This window comes from Clarias gariepinus, chromosome 23 (genome assembly GCF_024256425.1).
Source record: "Clarias gariepinus isolate MV-2021 ecotype Netherlands chromosome 23, CGAR_prim_01v2, whole genome shotgun sequence".
Classification (NCBI taxonomy): Eukaryota; Metazoa; Chordata; class Actinopteri; order Siluriformes; family Clariidae; genus Clarias; species Clarias gariepinus.
The window spans coordinates 19,210,289-19,230,527 of NC_071122.1; the positions used below are offsets into that span (position 1 = coordinate 19,210,289).

At 41.8% G+C, this 20,239-nt stretch overlaps 2 protein-coding genes across 3 annotated transcripts in view; one reads left to right on the plus strand and one right to left on the minus strand.

The window, feature by feature from the left end:
* Positions 1-5,359: 5,359 nt before the first annotated feature.
* id1 (inhibitor of DNA binding 1, HLH protein) lies at positions 5,360-6,506 on the plus strand. The gene is made up of 2 exons (XM_053483595.1): positions 5,360-5,778; positions 5,898-6,506. The coding sequence occupies exons 1-2, from the start codon at positions 5,428-5,430 to the stop codon at positions 5,931-5,933; spliced, it is 387 nt and encodes a 128-aa protein (XP_053339570.1). The 5' UTR covers positions 5,360-5,427; the 3' UTR covers positions 5,934-6,506.
* Positions 6,507-8,506: 2,000 nt separating this feature from the next.
* The window catches only part of ncoa3 (nuclear receptor coactivator 3), a 42,212-nt gene continuing 30,479 nt past the window's right edge, over positions 8,507-20,239 (minus strand). For both annotated transcript variants that reach the window (XM_053483887.1, XM_053483886.1), the window contains 21 exons: positions 19,374-19,478; positions 18,973-19,133; positions 18,131-18,231; positions 17,870-18,044; positions 17,608-17,793; positions 17,378-17,464; positions 17,099-17,242; positions 16,733-16,880; positions 15,637-16,178; positions 14,510-15,495; positions 14,203-14,320; positions 13,841-14,035; positions 13,503-13,733; positions 13,157-13,271; positions 12,613-12,784; positions 12,001-12,300; positions 11,403-11,588; positions 10,951-11,188; positions 10,637-10,808; positions 10,023-10,209; positions 8,507-9,833 (listed from right to left, as the gene is read on the minus strand). In XM_053483887.1, coding sequence (XP_053339862.1) covers positions 9,825-9,833; positions 10,023-10,209; positions 10,637-10,808; positions 10,951-11,188; positions 11,403-11,588; positions 12,001-12,300; positions 12,613-12,784; positions 13,157-13,271; positions 13,503-13,733; positions 13,841-14,035; positions 14,203-14,320; positions 14,510-15,495; positions 15,637-16,178; positions 16,733-16,880; positions 17,099-17,242; positions 17,378-17,464; positions 17,608-17,793; positions 17,870-18,044; positions 18,131-18,231; positions 18,973-19,133; positions 19,374-19,459 — 4,539 coding nt within the window. In that variant the 5' untranslated portion in view covers positions 19,460-19,478 and the 3' untranslated portion in view covers positions 8,507-9,824. The remainder of the gene's footprint in view (positions 9,834-10,022; positions 10,210-10,636; positions 10,809-10,950; positions 11,189-11,402; positions 11,589-12,000; positions 12,301-12,612; positions 12,785-13,156; positions 13,272-13,502; positions 13,734-13,840; positions 14,036-14,202; positions 14,321-14,509; positions 15,496-15,636; positions 16,179-16,732; positions 16,881-17,098; positions 17,243-17,377; positions 17,465-17,607; positions 17,794-17,869; positions 18,045-18,130; positions 18,232-18,972; positions 19,134-19,373; positions 19,479-20,239) is intronic.

Genomic DNA, 20,239 nt, shown 5'->3' on the forward strand with positions numbered 1-20,239 from the left:
TGTATCCTTCCCCGCTGGTGGTGACAGCTGCCTGGTAGCAGAGGTCTTTCCCTCCAAAACTTAGCCATTATGCCCCAGCTGTGAGCAGCTGGTCTCCACACACACCCACACACACACAGAGCCCTGTCCTCTGTTCTTTCAGACCTACAATGGCAATGTGATGTAAATTAGGGAGAAACAAAAGGATTCATGTGATTCACCTTTTTGTAAAAAAAAAAAAAAAAATGAATCACAGTTTATGTAAACAAATCAAAAGATTTATGCACAAGTCCACTATTATCCCACCATCTGGAATGCTCAATAGGTATTCATCACAGCGCAATAAATGAGTTTGGAAAAACAAGCCGCCTTATTTTTTATTCCTGACAACATTTCTCACATCTGCTCCTCTTAATACAGATATGAAAACATTTCATTCATTGGCATAAACTCTCAAAAAGCTAATGAGTAATTCTGTAGCGCCTCTCCAACCAGCTGTGAGGGTGTAAACACAGCCTTCTCTGTGATAGTGTTTATGACCCTCGCTCACACACTAATTACACACTCCAAACAGGCAGTTCCCAGAGGATGATGCAGTCACAGATTAACTATTAACTTCAAGAGGAAGAAAACTTGCCAGTGAGCCTGAGAAAGAACTAACGAATAGATGAGAGCAGAGTTGGGGTGGGAGGGGGGCGGGGGGATTGCGGAAAAGGCTCCCACATTATTAGATTTGCAACAAGCTGCAACACTGTCTCTTATTCATGTCCCCCGTCCACCCCACCCTCTCTGTCCTGTCCCCTCCAAACGGTTTCTCTCCAGCCGAGTGGAAACTATCCGGCCGCACAATGGCCGTTCTCTGAATGGAGCTCTGGCGTGCCACTGGTGCTCTGTCACCAGCAGATTGGGAGCTAATTAGAAGCCATTAAGACTCTTTGATAGTACGTGGGAGCCGGGCAAGAGGGGCTTGGAGAGTTATCTGTTTGTGTGAGTGTGCATGTGGGAAGCTGGCCTAAGGGAAGGCCACCACTAGCAAGCTGTTGCTTGAAGTATGCGAGAGCTCATGAGAGGGTCAGGTGGATGCTGCAATGTTGTACAGCTTTTATGTTAGGTCTTTGAGTGTTTTCTAGTCTCTTCTATTAAAATAACTGCTCACTGCTAACTGCAGTACCTATGACCCTAAAGGATTAAGTTACCCATGTGTATATGCTTTAACTAGCATTATTAATATTATTATTATTGTTATTGATAATTATTAATTCTAGGCCTATATGTGTTAATCTGTTGCCAGTAAATAACAATTAATTAATTAATTAGTAAAACAAAAATCCCCACCTCTATATATAAACCCTTTCATATGCACCTAAAACAGACATTCCTCCACTCAAGCATGTGTACATGTTAGAGATGAGCAGTGATGCAGAGCAAGCCTCTCATTTTCATCACACAGGATATGACTACTTATCACTCATTCTTAGGGGTGTAGGGTGGGGGATTTGGGTTCGGACAGAGACATCACTTTCTTGAACCAGTCAAAGAAGCAATGTGAGTCATGCAAGGCTTGACACAACATATGCTTTTTTAATACTGATGTCTGTCATTCTTTACGTAAGAGGCATGTAGTGAAGATGGAGTATGCTTGAACGTGACATTTATACACAATTAAATTGCAGCACTGTAGGAATAATGCATGGAGTCTGACGACTGAACTGATACCAATATTTTGGATAATAAGCTACAATAAATGTACAAGGTATAAACAAATATTTTATTAATCAAAACATGGATGCACGTACAGAATTATAATGTATATCATCAAATTGCTATGTACGTATAGGGAACTTAATATTTTTTTTATTAGTATTTTTTTTTCTGAATCACATTTGTGTGATATCTTTTTACTGGGTTCATATGTGTGAGGGGCGTCAACACGTCCATGCAATATGTTTTACTTTTTCTTTCTCCCCTCCTCTTGCCTTTATGTGGGGCAAACAGGCTCTGCACAGTTCAGGCCAGCTGTGAAGGCTTATTGTTGGCTGTCGGTAGGAAGTGCTGATAGCTTGTGCAGCTGAACAAAAGGCTGACTGAGCGAGTGGAGGAGTGCTCCAGACTTGCCGGCTCCAGCCCAGATTTCTCAAGCTGTGGTTCATCCTGTGTACTTGTGCTCTAACTAGAGTGCTCAGGCTGGAACTGGTCATATCCCAAAACCGTTAGCACGCCTGTGACAAAAATAAATAAATAAATTAAAAAGTTACATACTTGGAAGATTGCAAAAATTCTAGTGCAATAATACACACGTGGCTGGATTTTTCCTTTCCATAAGCTTGTATTTAGACTAATAATAAAACAACAATTTTAATCACCTGAATATATATCAGGGTATTGGATTAATTTAGCACACATAATGATGTGATTAAAAAAATGCACATGTATTTTGTGTAATGTTAACATGCATGTTATAGCTTCTTTAATTAGTTACCGACACATCTATTGCATGTAACAGTTAAGTGAAGAAAAAACAACATAAATGATTACCAGATGTGAGATCTACTGGGTGTATCTGCTGGCATGCTGATAGCTTAATACACTATACCCAGTTCATAGGCTATACTGTGTACAGTCTATGAATGTTTCATTTATGCGTCATGTTTGCTTCATAGGGAGTAGGGCATAGGCATGATCACTTTTAAATAGAACACTCGCATTTCTATTGTGGTGCGCCTCCTCCCTGTGACCCAGCCTGTGACTTCTTCCCAGTGCCGCAGGCAGAAAAAAAAGTTTTTCAAGAATTAATTTTGTGTTCTGCAAAAGCCAAGCAGTCATGCATTCATGCATGCACAATAACTCGTTTTAATTTTACTTTTTTTTTTTTTTAAATAAACTACTTTTTAGAAAAATATATTAATGGATGATTCCTTTTTTGTGGAGAAAACAATGCATAAATAAGACAAACAAAAAAAAAATAAATGCACTGATTAGTTACAATGCTAATTTATTTAAACGTTAGGATTTTTAAAGAAAAAAATACATTAAACTTGTGCAGAAAGCAACTGTGTGAAGGAATGCAAGGAAATCCAATTATCAATGCATCCAAGCAGTCTTTTATACATGCAGCCATGAGAATTTATTTATATTTTTTCCAAGCTTTATACTAACCTTGTGTGATAGAATGACAATGAGCTCTGTCGAACAAATGATAAATGTCATAAATGTAAGTCATGAACTCATAATAAGGAATAAAAAAAGCAAAACCTTTATTCTAAGCTTGCAAGGAATGCAGCCTTGCGATGGAATGCAAAGAGATACACCTATCAAAGCATCTTAATGATCATGCATGCAATAAATTATATCTATATATAAATACATTTTGCATAAAAAACAACGAATGCACATACAAGAAACAGAATGCACAATCTGAAACTGTAATGCATGCATGATCAGTAAACTAATAAAAGTTATTTTATACAGCAAATCCTTCTTCTAAGCGCGTGCAGAATCTCATGCAAACTAGTGTGGTGGAATGCAAAGAGAGCTACTTATCAAAAAGAGGGGGAAAAAACATAAGTTGGGGGGTGAAATGCTTCATTTGCTTCAAAGGTGCACTTTAGTGTTCTTTTTAGACTCGAAACTCTGCCTGTCTTCTTTTTTTTCTTCTCCAGCCCTGAAAGAGGCTCTTGAAGCGCTCAGGCCACAATGGCCGTTTTGCAGGTGCGCTGCGCGGTAATCGCATCAGAGGCTTTGGGTGATAAATGCTCACAGCCGGCTTGTTCTCAGGCTCGGCGCAGTGCAGGTGAATGGAGCGCGGCGGAGGGGGCGCGCGCCCCCGGTGTTTAGAGTCACTATGGAGACCGCCCGCGCGGCGCCAGCCTGACAGGCGTCAGAGAGCGAATGAATGGGTGACGTCACGGCGCTGGCGCCCGGCAGTCTGCGGTGGCTTGTTTGGACAATCTGAGTAGGGAGGGAGAGAGAGAGAGAGAGAGAGAGCGAGTGTACAGCCGGGAGCTCAAGGCGAAGCACATGCAGGAACAGCGTGTGAAGGAATTTCCAGAGTTGTTTCCAGGATTATGGAGCGTTTGGTAAAAAAAAAAAAAAAGTTTGCAAACTGAACAATTTCTTGAAATTTATTAGTACACATACACATAGAGTATATATATATATATATTCCTACACATTTAGGAATGTGTATACACAACCCTGAGACAGAAATTTAATGATGCATGAATTGCATAATAATAGTAATAATAATGGAGGTACAGTGGCTTCCCAAAGCTACAGTTTCATCCCAAAGACATGCCATTTATGGTAACTGGCGTTCCCAAATTGTGTGTATGTGCCCTGTAATGAATTGGCACATGGTATCCAGGGTGTATCCCACCTCGTGCCCTAAGTCTCCTGGGATAGGCTTCAGGCCGCTTGTGTACAGGATAAAGTTGTACAGAAGATGAGTGAGTGCATGAGATATATAACAATAATACGTTTTATCAACCCTGCACTTTTCATTTGAGGCAAATCTCAGCGAATCATGCAAAATGTTTTCCTTTTTTTAAAAATATAGATTTGTATTTATTTGCTTATTTTCTAAACCTAGGAACATGATTCTAGGCACACAGCTATGCATGCAGCTAAAATAGTTTACCTTTCAAACCTAACCTTCCTAAAGTACAAGATACAAACATACCCTAGTAACGATCCCAAATAAAAAAAAAAACTCAGTTTACCTTTCACCTTTATTTCTGAGAGTGAATGATCAATATGTGTCACCAATGTGACCTGTGGTCAGGGGTGAGCTTCCCAGCCAGCTGTCTTTACATGGTATTAACATTTGTGCATGAATATTAAACCTAAGATAATGATAAGATTGAATTATCATGAAAAAGCTTACTTGAGATAAATGAAGATATAGAAAAAGAGATTATGGAGTCCAGTCTATCAATTAGAATGATAGAAATAATCATCAAATAGATCAAGAATTAACTATGTACATCACAGGGCAATAATGCAAACGATGAAAAAAATATAATAACACGTGTATTAGTGTGAAAGTGTTGATCTCTGATTGTAAATCTCTCTCTTTCTCTCTCTCTCTCTCTCTCTCTCTCTCTCTCTCCACCTGCAGAGTCTCGAGGCCACGGACAGCTGGATTTCCACACATCATCCGTAAAAGACACACATTTGTTTCCATTTGTAACACCCCCCCCCCTTTTTTTTCTAAAAAAAACAGATTGTAAACTTGATAACCAGAGTCTGTCTTTGATTGGTCAGATGAGTTGTAGCGCTGCCTTCCTATTGGTGCGCTACTCAAAACACGCGCGCTTTGGTCACGCCCCGACGCGCTCCTACTGGATAAAAGCGCGCTGCCTGGCTCAGGGCGGCATGTGACGAGCTGTCATCTTAGAAGCGACTTTTCCCTCTCTGAATCGAAAGGACTTAACAAACAAAACTGCGAGAATGAAAGTTGTGGGACCTACATGCGCTCTGAAGAGCAAGGTCGGCGGAGACGAAGTGGTGCGCTGCTTGTCGGATCAGAGCCTGAGCATCACCAAGTGCAAGCTGCCGCTGCTGGATGAGCACATGAGCGTCTTCCTGCAGGACATGAACAGCTGCTACAGCAAGCTCAAGGAGCTGGTGCCTACGCTGCCTGCCAACAAGAAGGCCAGCAAGGTGGAGATCCTGCAGCACGTCATTGACTACATCTGGGATCTCCAAGTGGAGCTGAACGAGCCTGGGAAGAAGAGCTCGACCACTCCGCGCAGTCCCCTCACTACTCTGAACGCAGAGCTCGCCAGCATCTCTGTCGAGGTAAATACTCCATACACTAGCTTTGCTCGCAGTGTCATCGATCACTGATGTTTAAAGATATCCAGACTGGTGTAATTTAATCTGATCTTGTCTAATAACTTGTTTGTTCTTCCTTGCAGAATGGCTGCTCTGATGACAGAATTGCGTGCCGTTAAGACAGAAGACGTATCTCTACAGTACTATCCAGATCTACAATTAATCTCTGGTGCAAGTTTAAAGCATCCCTGACTGAGCAAAGAACAAGAGTGATGTTTCACTTCCCGTGTGGTGGTGTATGGTGATTCACCCGGTGTCCAGCAGACTGTGGTCAAAAACCTTACATGAGGACATTCCTCCGTCAAATCATGAAAAACATGAACCATATGATGATCATCATAGATTCATCGTATTTCACCTGGGGGTGCAACTTCAGCACAGATGGCTGTCTGCTGTGGAATCCACGGCACCGTTATCAACACGCAGCCCACCAATCTGTTGTTGTTATTGAAGATGTTCTTGTTGTTGTTGCTGGTTTCTTTTGTAAAAAAAATTTTTTTTAGATTTTCGTTCCAATGCTTTTATATGATCACACCTTTAGAAAGTTTTATATTGTGTTTATAAAGCGTTGATTTCTCAGATTGCTGAGCAAAAAACAATGTATTGTATATTACAATGAAGGTCTTATTGTGTTTTTTACAATGTGTATCTTATCTGATGGTTTTTTTTATTAAAACAAGAAACAAAACTTATTTCTGACTCCTGCCTCTTTATCTCTCTCCTTGTGTGTGTTGGAAATGATTAGGTTCAATAAGGTGATTATTCATCCATCAGGAATACTCTTTAAACAGCTACATCTAAAAAGGCCTGTTTGGTAAAATATGATAAATATTCTTGGAAACTATTTAATAAAAAAAAAAAAACCTAAACAATCATTAATCTTTGCCAACAGGAATAAAAGATTTAGTGCTAATCAGACGTGTGGTTGTGAAATAAGCTGTAAAATAGGCAATGGAGTTGTGGAAGGGGGGCGAAATATTGCTTATAAAAGAGCACTTATGCTAAACTAATTGCCATTTCCACCTAGATTTAGAGCAACATTCTCTCACAGTAGTGATCATTCCAGCGTCACTGGTTAAACTCTGCGTCTACTAGTTTATATATATATATATATATATATATACACACACACACACACACACACACACACACCGGGAGCGCACGGGTTAAACGGGTTTCAGTACGCAAAAGCGCATCGTTCTAAGATTTATTCGGTCTCCTCGGTGCAGTGTTTTCCCTCATTTCCCTGCACAGCTGCACGCCTCGCCAGTGTGTGTGTGTGTGATTGTGTGATAGCTGTGTGCCAAGCGCAGGGAGGGAGGGGGGAGCGCGCAGACTGAGCGGCGCCGCGGCGCACCTGGGGAGCTTCAGGTTAAAGCGCGCCACATTCCAGCGCACACAGCTGATTGAAACATTAACAAACAGTAAAATCCACAAGAGCCCCGCGGCCGCAGATGCGCCAGGAAGACGGCCAAAAGGAGCTCTCCAGCCCCTCTGGACACTTTCTCACACACACACACTAAAATGGATCTTTTTAATAATAGTAATATTAATAATATTATTAATAAAACGAGTTTTATTTGAATAGCTAAACCAAAACAATGCTGAAGTATCTGGATGGCATTCCTCGCCCACCCATAACGACTGTTTGCAAGTACTGTACATATCATACACGGCTTATGGTTTATTCTTAATGCCCCAGATGCACAGAAAGGCTAAATCTGACACTTTTGACCTCATCTAGAAGGCACGTGCATCTCCTAAATGAAATCATATTACTACTCCATACACAGATGATTCTCTACAGGGAAAAAAAGAGGATCTTTGCTTAGGAACTGACAGGGAAACTCATTAACAAACCCAATAGTTTGATCTTCTTTTCTGTGCACACAGACAAATTCCTCAAATAAACATTAAAATTGGGTTGTAGGGTTCTACCTGTCCAGGACATTTCAGTGATTTCTCAGCTCTTGATTTAACTAATCAGTTAATTATCAAAGGAAACATTAAAATGTAAAAGGACTGGAGGTCCTGGACCAGGGTTAAGAACCACTGACAATTATCCTCTAACAGTTTCAGCAGAGTAAAATTTAACAGAAAACACTTTAATGGGTCCTTTTTTTTGGGGGGAGGGGGGGGGGGAGGGAATCACTGAATTGTCTATAGGATAATTCTACTTATAATTTCGCTTTAACCTCTTTCTGCTTTAAGAACTTTACAGGTTCCCCTATGTACAAGATTGCAAGAGTGTTTTCCCGATCAGAAATATACATACATTATTATTACAGTATTATGTTTTTAGATAGTTGTCAGTTCTACTTAAAAGTCTTTATGCTAGAGAAACAAGGTTGTGGCATTCTACTTAAAACCTTTATGGGTTCCCTCAGCTTAAGAAGCCTTTCTAATTTTAGAGAAAGCCCTGGAAAGAAAGCACTTAATGTTTGTCAGAAAGATTCCCAGCAAAAAAAAAAAGACTTTAGGAAGTCTTCTAAACTATCCAAAGAAAGAGATGTAATAATTTTTAGAACTGTAAATTCTGAACCCTAAGCCCTAACTTTAAATACACCCCCACACCCCAATATAACTGTCCTTTTAAGGATGAATGGAAATTATGACTTTTGTTTGTTTTTGTCGCCACCCTGTGGTCAAATAAAAGAATTGACACAAACACTTTAAACTGCAGTCGATGAAGCATGTTTAAATATAAATTTTATTTACAACAATATCAACATCGAGGAAAAGAATAAATTGTATTGCGATTTACATCCGGAAAAACATCATCTTATTCGCTCCCTTGACCACATAAATTAATCGGACCCTTGTCCAGGACTTAAAACAAACAAAATTGTGATTTCTTACTTCCAAATATATTCCATAATGATCCAACATTTTGAAATATCTATATCTTTGGATTGTGCAATTTTTTAAGGTAGATTTATGAAGACCCAGCGCTTAAAAGTGAAACCATTAATGATAGTAACAGCTAGCTTACAGGGAAAGGCTGAGCAAATAACTGTCTTATTTAATTTCACCATCATGTCCTTAAAATGTACAGATTAATAACACAAACATAAACCGTGACATCATCTTAACATAACTGCTTGATCAGATAGGATTTCTCCATTTAATTTCCACAGAAAAAAAGTGCCCTCCAAAAACAAATGGCTGCCATCACTGCAATACTGTAAAGAAAAACGAGGTTAGATCAGAAAAGATAAAAATCTTTTAAAAATGTTTTTTTTTTCCCTTTGAGAAAGTTAAAATAGAATTAACACCCAAAAGCAATATTGACCTAAAATATAATATGCTGGACCTCACATGGGCCAAAATCTGTGCAAAAAATGTACAGTATATAATAAGGGCACATATGATACATTTGGAGCGTACAACATGTACAAGTCTGTCCTTATTCACATATAAAACAAAAAGCCCAGTTAATACTGCAGTACCTTTTGCTCTGTTATTTATGGTGCACCGTTTTTAACATATATGGCATAGAGAAGAGGATTATTGCTCGTAGCTGCATATAATGTGGAATTGGAGCAGTCTGTCCTGAAAGTAGTTTTTCTGATAAAACGTGTCTTATCACCAAGGTTTTTTTCTGCACAGAGAGTCTTTAAATAAGGCTAGAATGAGCAAAACATATTGCAGATATTCTTTTCCTTATTAGCCTTGTGATAAAGTGCATCCCCACACTGCACCATGGCAGTTCCACAGCGAGAGAAAAGCATACCCTCTGGTGGTGAGGTATGGCCTTACACTCACACACAACTTTGAATAAGAGCACGAGTTTGGCTGCAGATCAACAGTGTGTTGCACTCAAACTCTATTCTGTGGGGCACACACAAATGCTTCAGAGAGTATATTAAAACACAGTGACGTGGACAAGTCCTCTGTCTCATGTCCAGCTTGTCCATTTGCAGCAGTGGCCAGGCGGAACTGTGTGTCTGCTCTCAGGGTGTGATATGACTCTGCTCTGCCTTACTCTCTCGCAGAGATGGTGTTTTGCTTCAGTACTTCTGCAAAACAACCAATACAAGCTTGTTTAAGGATACAAATATGTGCCATTAATTATTATATTTAGTTTTTAAATTCTACTTAGTTAATAGTTAAATTACATAAACCAAATTCTAATTCTCATTTTCTTAATTATAGAACAGTCTAAACTAAACAACAACAAACTCTTAATGCACACTGCAACTGCTTACCTGATCATGACCCATTGGCATGCAACCCATGCCCATGGGGTTCATCCCCATCTGCCCCTGCATCGGCATCATCTGTCCTGGCCCGTTCACTCCACCCTGCATGGCTCCGTTCATCATCATGCCCCCATACTGCGCTGGTGCCCCCTGCTGGGAGAACTGCTGCTGCTGTTGCTGCTGTGGGTAATTACTGGGGGGAGAGATTGATTTAAGGAATTTTATTATTTGTTTTCCCTGTATTCTTATTGCAAATTAATTTAGTTTAAAAGAGATCAAGTTATAGAAATATTTGCTTGGATTTTTTTTTTCAACTGCATTGTAATTTAAGCAATAAGCTACAAAGTGATTTTGTGAGCTTTAACCATTGTAATACAAAGAGAAAATAACCTGTGAAGATTAAAGCTACGAAAACAGGTTGAGAATAGAAATAATCATAAACGAACAAATGAAAAAAAGAATTCAAGATTAATAAATGACAAAAATCATAGAATCATTTTATTCTTTATTGTTTTTATTATTATTTTGGTTATTATTACTATAACAATACTCATTAAAGGCAATGTAACGCAACTGAAAAATGCGCACACATGCTATGGCTATTCTGTTCTTCCACTTACTTGTTCATGGGCATGCCGCCTTGCCCCCATCCCTTCATGTCTGCTGACTGGTACATGGGCCCACTCTGAGTGTGCTGTTGCATCATGGGGTTTTGGGGGCCCCCCATGCGTCCGGCCATCATATTAGGCGGGCTATTGCTGGTGAATGACGGGTCACCCTGCTGGCCCATACCTGTAATTACACCACAGAGATGTTAAAACTGTTCACAGCATTTTAAAGCGTATTAACAATATTTGATTGTTTTAACAATTTAACTATCACAGACAAACATTCGCTTTTTTTGTTACTCTAATGATGCTGTATATTAACCCACCATAGTTTCCTCCATAGTTAAAGGGCTGTTGCCCGGGAGGTTGGTTCATGGGTGTCCCTCCCATGGGGTTGTCCATGCTAGTGGGAGCAGTGACATTTGGAGGAGGGCTGAAACCTGCAGCTGCGACCTGCTGCTGCTGCTGCTGCTGCTGCATCAGCAGCAACATTTTCTGCCTTCTCATTGCTATCTCTCGATTTCGCTGAGCCAGCATTTGAGCATTCAGATTTACACAACCAGACTATGAGAGAGAAAGAGAGAGAGAGAGAGAGAGATCGTGTGGCGATCCGCAAGTTATTTTTTTTAGTATTTAACTACGAGGCTTAATTCAAGCCTATGCAAATTACCATATAAGAACTTAACATATCTTTTTAAAATTAAATCTTCTATATCTATTTATGACTAAGTGTCAGTGTCTTGATATGAATTTATTTGTTGGGTGAGCATTGAGATACCTGTCCTCCCATCCCAGGTTGCATGCCAGGTTGCATGCCAGGCTGCATCCCAGGCTGCATCCCAGGCTGCATCCCAGGCTGCATGCCAGGCTGCATGCCAGGCTGCATGCCAGGCCTCACTCCAGCGTTTGCCACTGGTACGTTCTCCATTTTCATCACCATGCTCTGTCGGGTCTGGTTCATGAACTGAACAAAAACAATACAGTTTCACTCATTATTTAAAAAAAAAGCAGCATGGGCTTGGTTGTGTTGCCAGCTTATGTTATGTCTCTAAGCCTTATTGTTAATAAATAATGAGCATTACTAATATATCGGATTGGGTACCGAAACCCGGTGCCAATATGGCACTGTTACCTATATACACTAAATTAGAGTGTGGATTTTGGTCTGGACATGAAAAATGATTTCCCGACTGAGAAAATGGACTTGAACGCGACTCCGAAGGCTCTAGTAACACAAAGCCAACTAATGTTTGTAATAACGCGGGTGTGCATGCTGTTTTCACATTCCGAATTAAAAAACTCGGGAAATGAGAGCAAGACTCTTGCTTTTTGATAAATACGTTCAGAAAGATATGCATAATATCTCAGTCTCTCACCTGCTGTCCTTGAAGCCTCTGCTGAAGATGCAGTCTGAGTGGCTGCTTAGCGTTCATCATACGTGGGCGCATACGTGGGCCCATCATCCCACCCATCTGCTGCATCATTGGGTTAAACCCCGGTGCTGGATGGCCTTGCATGGGGCCCGGGCCAGGGACCGGGCCTGGACCAGGACCAGGACTAGGACCGGGCCCGGGCCCAAAGTTTCCCTGCATGCCCATGGAAGGTGGACCAGGATAACCTGCTCCATGGCCTGGGAAAGGATCTGTAGGGGTTGATGGCTGCTCTGTGCTTTGGCCCTGTGAGAAAAGACAATTGAGGAGATGTTAAACTAGTTCGTAAAATTTTATTAAATCAAGAGAAATGCCTTCCTGGTACATTCCAAACATACTGTACGGGAGGAGTGTATGCAGCTGTGTGTTTGTTTCCGTGTCTCAGGCTAAACTTCATAGATACTGCTTATGAATCTACAGGAATGTGCCGCTGATGAGAATGTTTCTATGTAAACAAATAGACTTGTTGTGTTTAATAACCCAACAGTTTTTCACTTGCATTCCAATATCCCCCATTTTCCTGTTATACATTTTTACGCAATGGCGTTCTTCTCAGACCTGGCCAACGAGGTCTGGGATCCCAAGTGCTCGGTCGATCTCCTCCAAACCGAGGTTGTCGGTGTTGTTGAGCAGGGAGTCTAGCTGGTCAAGCAGAGCTCGCTCGTCACTCTGCCCATCAGTGGTGGATGGAGGAACAAGCAGATCGTCCAGGGGGTTGCCAAATTGCAAGCTAAACAGGCACATAAAAAAAAAAATCATAATTACACATGTACATGTACTAATGCACATGCAAATATACAAAAAATATATCCAAAAAATACATACAAAAATTATATATCTTAAGTAGACAGCGTATCTATAGTAGTAAAAAGAACGATATATAGAACAGTCAGTTCGCGGTTCTTTCTTACCCAATCTGTGATCATTTCCTGTTTACAAGTTTTAAAATACCATGACAAATAGCATAGATTAAGTTATTGGATTAAAGTAGAAAAGCGTTTTCCGGTGTCCTTGGTCACATTTAGACATTAACAGCTTTCAAGACTTAATGCACTAACTAACCCATAATGCTGTAGACGGATAACTGATAAAAAAACGTCACCTGTTTGCATTAGGCGGTCCGTCCATTCCCATGCCACAGTCAGGCCATGATGGCGACTGAGGAGGATGTGGCTGTCCTCTGAATGTGTTCATTCCCATCTCATTTTGAGATGCACCTGCAAACATACATACACATTCAATACACAGGAAAACCTTTCCCAAAAAATTGTATGGTCTTAGGAAACGAAATCAATATATTTATTTTATTATATAATTTATTTTAAATGAATAATATAATTTATTTAAAAAAAAAAAAAAATTACTAAAATATTATGATAATTATACACACTAACCCACAGTCATCATATAACACACAAACACACATATATATTAAAATAACAACACACCCATTTCCATTAATTGCTGCTGTAGTATGGACCTTGAAGTTGGTACACTTTTTGACCTGTTGATCAATGGACCTCCCATCATGCCCTTGGGATTTGGATCCATGCTCGGACAACCCATACCGGGGTGCCCGTTAGCGCCCCCTGGGCTCCCTACAGATGCTGACATCCTCCAATCACCTGGCCCCATCATAGGTGGCATCTGGTTCATGCTCATTTGTCTATTAGGGCCTCCTGTGGAAAGCGCAGGAGATGAGGAGATGATGTTGAAAAGCGTTCGTAGAGCAACATTATAAATAGAATAAATAAAAAATAAATAAAACTCTAGCAAGACATATTACCCATGCCTATGTGGCTGTCCAAGCTCTCCTGTTTAATGAAAGGGGAGGGAGCGCTTCTTCTGCCTGTCCCTCTTCCCCCAGTAAATGGTTTACCATCCATGGACACTGCTCTCTGGAAAGGCACTCGAGTCCCTGGACCCATCCCTGGACCCATCCCTGGACCCATCCCTGGACCCATCCCTGGACCCTCACGATCTACACCAGGGAAGAAATTTAGCGTTAATTAGTTGGGTCACATTCCCTACAGTTGAACATGCTTATGAAAGCTTTTCAGATCTCCTATTATTTTTAACATCTCTTGTGGTTTTCTGCTGTACACATCATTATTACTCATTAGATCATTAGTCGAGTTCCAGTCTTACCATGTGGAGCATTGTTGGGTCCAATCCCTTTCTTATTTTCTCCATCTGTGCTTCCAGAGTCAGCAAACATCCCAGATCCAGATTTCAAGCCTCCTAGAATGCTGTGCAGGCTTTGTAACTGAAAAAAAAAACAGAAACATTTACCTTATCTGTATTGACCAGGTTAAATATATAAGCTTTAACTAGAGGTGTGTATCACGACTTGGTTCATGTGGAACCCAACAAGAAAAGATTGGTCAGATATGAAGCTGGCAGCACGCTGGATATGAAAGGTGCTATAATGGTCCATTACTTCACTCCTACGTACCTCATCAGGTTCGATTTTGATTTTGTGGCTGATTGAGTCTGTGCTTGTGGTTCCTCCAGTACCAACCCCGCGACCCTCCAGCTCATCCAGTCCTGGTTTGACGTCTATGCCCGTCTCCTTGCTATCATCCTTGTTCAGAAGATAATGGAGCAGAGCGTTCTGCTTTTTTGGACTATGCTGCTCCTGCTTTACTTCGATCCCTACGCCGTCTGAGCCCTGATGCCCCGAACCCCCGATGCCCGTTGTCTTCCCCGTGGCCTCTTCCGTGATGCGCGCCACCTCGTCCGGCGTGTTGCCGTTCTGCAGGAGCTTGTGGAGGATCTTGTGTTTCTCCTGCAGTGAATGAGAAGGGAGGTGGCTACCTGCACAGCCCGTAGATGACACGCATCCAGGACCGTGCTGCCCTGTGGGGCCTCCTGATGAAGCAGACGACGATGATGATACACCTGTGGAATTTGGGCTCGTCATGCAACCTCCAGCCTCCTTTGAGTCTGCACCAATCGGAGTGGAAGCACGTCCAGAAGAGGGCGTGCCGGTTCCTGCTCCCATGGCCATCTCCTCCGGTGGAGATGTAAGCAGTTGAAGTAGCTTCTTATGGCCCTTTCCCTCTGCACCCTTCCGCTGCACATCAGCTCCAGTCTGGCCATCTTTGTTACACTGACTATCCGGCTTATCTGATGAGGTTTCTGATGTGTGCGTGTGTTGCTGGTCCGGCCCTGTGCAAGGAGTACTGGCAGGGCTCTTCGTTTCACCCGTATTAGGCCCTTTACTGGCCCCAGGCTGGTTTGGTTGACCGGGCTGGGTGGAGTTGATACTAGGAGAGCTGTCTGATTTGTGAGAAGGCGAGGTGAGTGTAGAGGGGAGGGAGGAGCCTACTCCTTCACTAATGGCCTGGAGCGCATTGAGGGAGCTGCTTGAGAAAGAGTTACCCCCAGAAGAGCCACTACTGCCAGTTATTCCAACAGGCCCCATTGGAGAGTGCATACCTGTGCAAGAAATATAGTGATACAGAAAGCATGAGAAAACCGGAATTCTAGTAGACAGAAAAATTCTTTTATTTAATAGCAGCGCTAACTACATGATGAATACAGTGGACAGGTGCACACGTATACATGGCAAGCTCATACCTCCTGGAGAGAAGGGGCTGGCTCCCATCTTAGGGCTTCCTCGTATCCGTGGAGATCCAATTATGCTCTGCTGCGACGGGTTCATACCTGGGCTACCATGGGATGGACTTGTCATGCCCAGGCCATACCCTCCGCTATGGTAGTGCTGCGGGTGCTGATTCATTCCGGGATGCCCCATCTGATTCATCTGGTTCATCTGACTCATAGGGTTAAGCTGATTCATGTGATTCATTGAACCCATTTGGTTCATCTGGTTCATAGGATTCACCTGATTCATTTGGTTCATCTGATTCATCTGATTCATTGCGTTCATCTGGTTCATCTGGTGCATCGGGTTCATCTGATTCATTCTGTTCCCAGGGCCGTACATAGGGCCTCCTCTGGGTCCCATATGGCCTGAGTCATTCATGCTGTATCCTCTGGCGTTGCCCATGCCCATCTGCCCACCAGAAGTCATGTTCATTTGGGAATTATGGTTGGCACCGCCCATTGCTTGGGAACGCATTACACCTCCCTGGTTTGGCCTGTAACTATTTGGTTCCCTAAAAATAAAAATGAAAAAAGTGTAAGTGATTAAAACTAACGCAAGGTCTCAGTATGACAAAAATAGAATAGCTTTAAATAATTTCAGATGCATATTACATTTCTTCAACACCTCCGATATGTCCATTGAGTTAAGTTATAGTCAAGACATACCCTACAGAATCAGATCAATGGACAATACACTAATGGAAGCACTAACAAAGCTGCTGGCAAATAAATAAATGGGCACAAGAGATGTTAACCGTACTCGAGTACGATGTAAGTGAACACTAAAGGCATGAGCTTTTGTAATACATGGATAAAAGCAAAGCACACTAATGTCTACACTAAAGGTTTAAGGAAGGGGGGGGGGGGGATACAATACTTTAAATAAATAATGATAGAATAAGAAAATATTACTGCTTTCACAATTTATGCCCTTTGAAAAAATTTCTTAACACAACCACATAGACTTTTCTACACCAAAACTATTTTATAATTTGATTGAAACAGAAGTGCACACAAATCTAAAAGAAGGGACATTTATAGAGTATGAAAAATATTGCATGCAAACCTCTGCAGTAGATGAGTGGAGAGGTAGCTGTGAGGATCGTTGGTATTCGGGTTTCGGCAGAGCTCACTGTGTGTCCGCGCAGTCACTGGAGTTCCGTCAGAAAGGGAAAAGTGGTACAGTGGAGTCTCTGCTCGACCATTCATGCAAGCTAGAGGGGGGAAAACGAAAGCATTACTCATGATTCCGAGCCAGAAATGTTTTATAATTTCCACAAGGAATGCCATGATGGTTTCGGTGTAATACACCATAAATATCTAACACTTTATAATAGCTACATTTTTAACTCCTCTAACACAAAATGAGTCATATGTGAAATAATTATTTAAATGTCTACTGAACGTCCTTATGCGGTTTCTTGCTTCTTACCCTCTTGGTAGTGTCGTTTCCAGGACCAGGGCTGGCCTTCACTGTGATGCAGGAACATCTGCAAACACCTACGCACCAAATCCTCCCAGCCGGGACGCATAGTGGTGTGTAAGGTGCTCTGATGCTCGATCTCAATCAGCTTACCTGTTATAAAAAAATTTAAAAAACACACACAGTTTTACAAGAGATGCCGATCCATATGCCACTGTGAGAATCCATGAGGTTACTGCAGCACTTCAAATTATAAAAGAATTACTAAACAAGACCAGACATGCTCACCTGTGAGCTCGTGTCTGGTGCTGAATCTTTCCATTCGCTCCACTGTGGTCACTCTCCGGGCCACACAGATCATACAAGACTGCAGATCTACACACATACACAATTTAACATATTAATGTAACTTCCAAAACTGTGAGAAAGGTGCGACCAATACAGTAAATGTTTCTGGATGATAACAGTCTGTCTTTTATAAATTGCAAGAAAAAAAAAAGAAATATTAATAATCACACCTTCGCCCTCCTCCATCATGGCTTTAGGCTGGGTAAGTGCGAAACATTGCATGGTCTCATAACGAGGCCTTCCAGCTCCATCCTCCGTTCCAGGACCTCCGTGCCCAAACTTAACCAACATCCGACAGTTGAAGGTGTGGCTTTTCTGACGAGATGCATCTCCAGTCCACGAAACACCATTCCCACCTATACACAGCCACATGCAACACAGTTAGGCTCTGAGATTTCAAGGCTACAAGAGATAAACGGGAAAGGTGCGTACCACTGGCTTTGGGCAGGTTTTTCTGCAGCTCCTCGCGGTCTTCCTGATGCAGGATGTTATAGACGCTGGTGTTGATCAGATCCTCCTGCTTGTACTGCAGATACTGAGTCACATTGTCAGACACAAACACAATGCTTCCCTCTCGGTTCACTACAAACAGGAAGCCGTCCAACGCCTAAAAAGAGAGAGAGAGAATGAGAGAGAGGTTGAGGACACAAAAATGCAAACATGACAGGTCAATGTTCCAGCGGTCTTGCTAACCTGCAACAGCAGAGGGCCCAGATGGTCTTTGTCGATGACCCCCTGACCAGTAGAGGATACATCTGCCTTTTGGACATCATCGTCGCCACATGAACCCTTTCCTGCAAAGAATAAGCAAAAATAAGAGTGAGCATAGTCAAGCAGCTGGTCACGAAAAGACAAGACAAGAAAAAATACTGACATGTTTATTATCAACAGCACTATAATTAAAGACGCTGAGTTCATTTGTTTGTGCTATGTTTTTGTCCCCCACACACAAATAACATCAAAAGCGACCTGATGTTCATTTATTTATTTTTTATGATCTGTGAAAGTGTTTAATTTCGCAATCTATCAGCACAAACGTCAGCTTTTACAACTTTCCTTTTCTGGTCTTGCCAACTTCACAAACGCTCATAGTGTTCAAATTATATAAGTAATTATTTAGTCGTTCTGTCGTCAAGAATAGATTCATTACAATTAATTGAATTACTAAGATTTTATTACAGCACTGTTGATGGATAATGTAAAAAATCTTTTTTAATGTTGCAATTCATTAGAAGTTGATTAAATCACGTACAAATATAAACATTTCTGCACATATTCCCTGCCAAAATAAATGATGATGTAGTTGCTGCTGTCATCACCGTGACTGCTTTGATAATCTCTCAGCTTAAAGGGAAATGAAAAGAGACAGAAAATTGGCACGCATCTGTTGCATCAAGTTGGTGATGTATAACCACCACCAGATGGCAGCACTAAAAGTTTTCGGTGCCTCTTTTTTAGGAAATGTCATTAAAAAAAAGCCACAAAACAACACACATAATAAGTATGGTAACAAAGCTGCAGAAGTCTTGCCTGACCTTGCTCTTTAATCTGCCGTATCTGGCGTACTGTCTCTTTAAGGATGGCACATTTGTCTGGTTTGACGTTGAAGTTATCGATGTCGCTGAGGTTAGCTGAGATCAGCTCGGCGAGCTCCTCGATGTATTTACACTCCTGTTCTCTCCGACGTTTATCACACCTGGATACAGACATGTAGGTGCATTCAGAAAATCAGAAGACTGGAGTGGTATTTCAGCTCATCTCCATTCTCACACACACTGGCACGCATACACACACACAGGCACGCGTACACACACACAGACTGGCACGCGTACACACACACACACTGGCACGCGTACACACACACACACACACACACACACTGGCACACACACACACACACACACACACACACACACACACACACACACACACACACCCTAGTCCTGGTGTGTCACATGTGGAGAGTTTGCGTTTCCGGTCGTAGCCCAATGACTCCAGAGAGTTGTCCCCTGGTCCACTCATCTTCAACACATATCAGCACCTAAACACACACACACACACAGTTAATTGTGCATCTGGAATGTAAATCCAACAGAATTAGCTCAGGCATCTAGGAAACGATCTAAGTGTGTGTATGTGTGTGAATCTATTTCAGCCTATTTCTAAGTATTTCCACATTTGGTTGAAAGTAGTGGAATGTTCCAGCTGAGGGAGACATGCGAGCGAGCATGTGTGTGTGGTGTGTGTGTGTGTACACCGATGATGACTGAGTGAAGCAGGGCCCCAGGAGAAATGGGTCATCCCTCGTTCAGTGTGTGTGTGTGTGTGTGTGTGTGTGTGTGTGTGTGTGTGTGTGTGTGTGTGTGTGTGTGTTTCTCTGCAGTACCGACATACAGAGGGTCAATACTCTCCCTCCGGAAGCTAGAGCGCAGCGTGGATTCTCATAATGAGGTAAAAGTCGAAGGGATCGATATCATTTAAAAGGCAGTTTTATGAAATAAAATAAATAACTAACAGGACCTGACTAGGAGGTGTGTATTTTAGGAGCGAAAATAGGTTGACAATAGTTCTGCTCTCAGGAAACCATACAAAATTGGCAAAGCTTTTGGCCTGTTTATCTTCAAACAGGACTGCAAGATCACCGCACGGTCTCATATTACACGTACGCACTCGGCCAATTGTGTTGTTTACTACCATTCTTATCACACACGCCACTTTCTCCCTCCCTCCCTCCGCCTCAGTACTGCGCACAATTCTCTCTTTCTCTCTCTTTCCCTCTTCTCTTTTTCTCTCACCTGCACA

Excerpts from the sequence above, each read along its gene's own strand:
- id1 (XM_053483595.1), top strand. The coding sequence starts at position 5,428 with ATGAAAGTTGTGGGACCTACATGCGCTCTGAAGAGCAAGGTCGGCGGA. Across the intron at positions 5,779-5,897 it reads TCGCCAGCATCTCTGTCGAG|AATGGCTGCTCTGATGACAG; the intron begins GTAAATACTCCA and ends TCTTCCTTGCAG.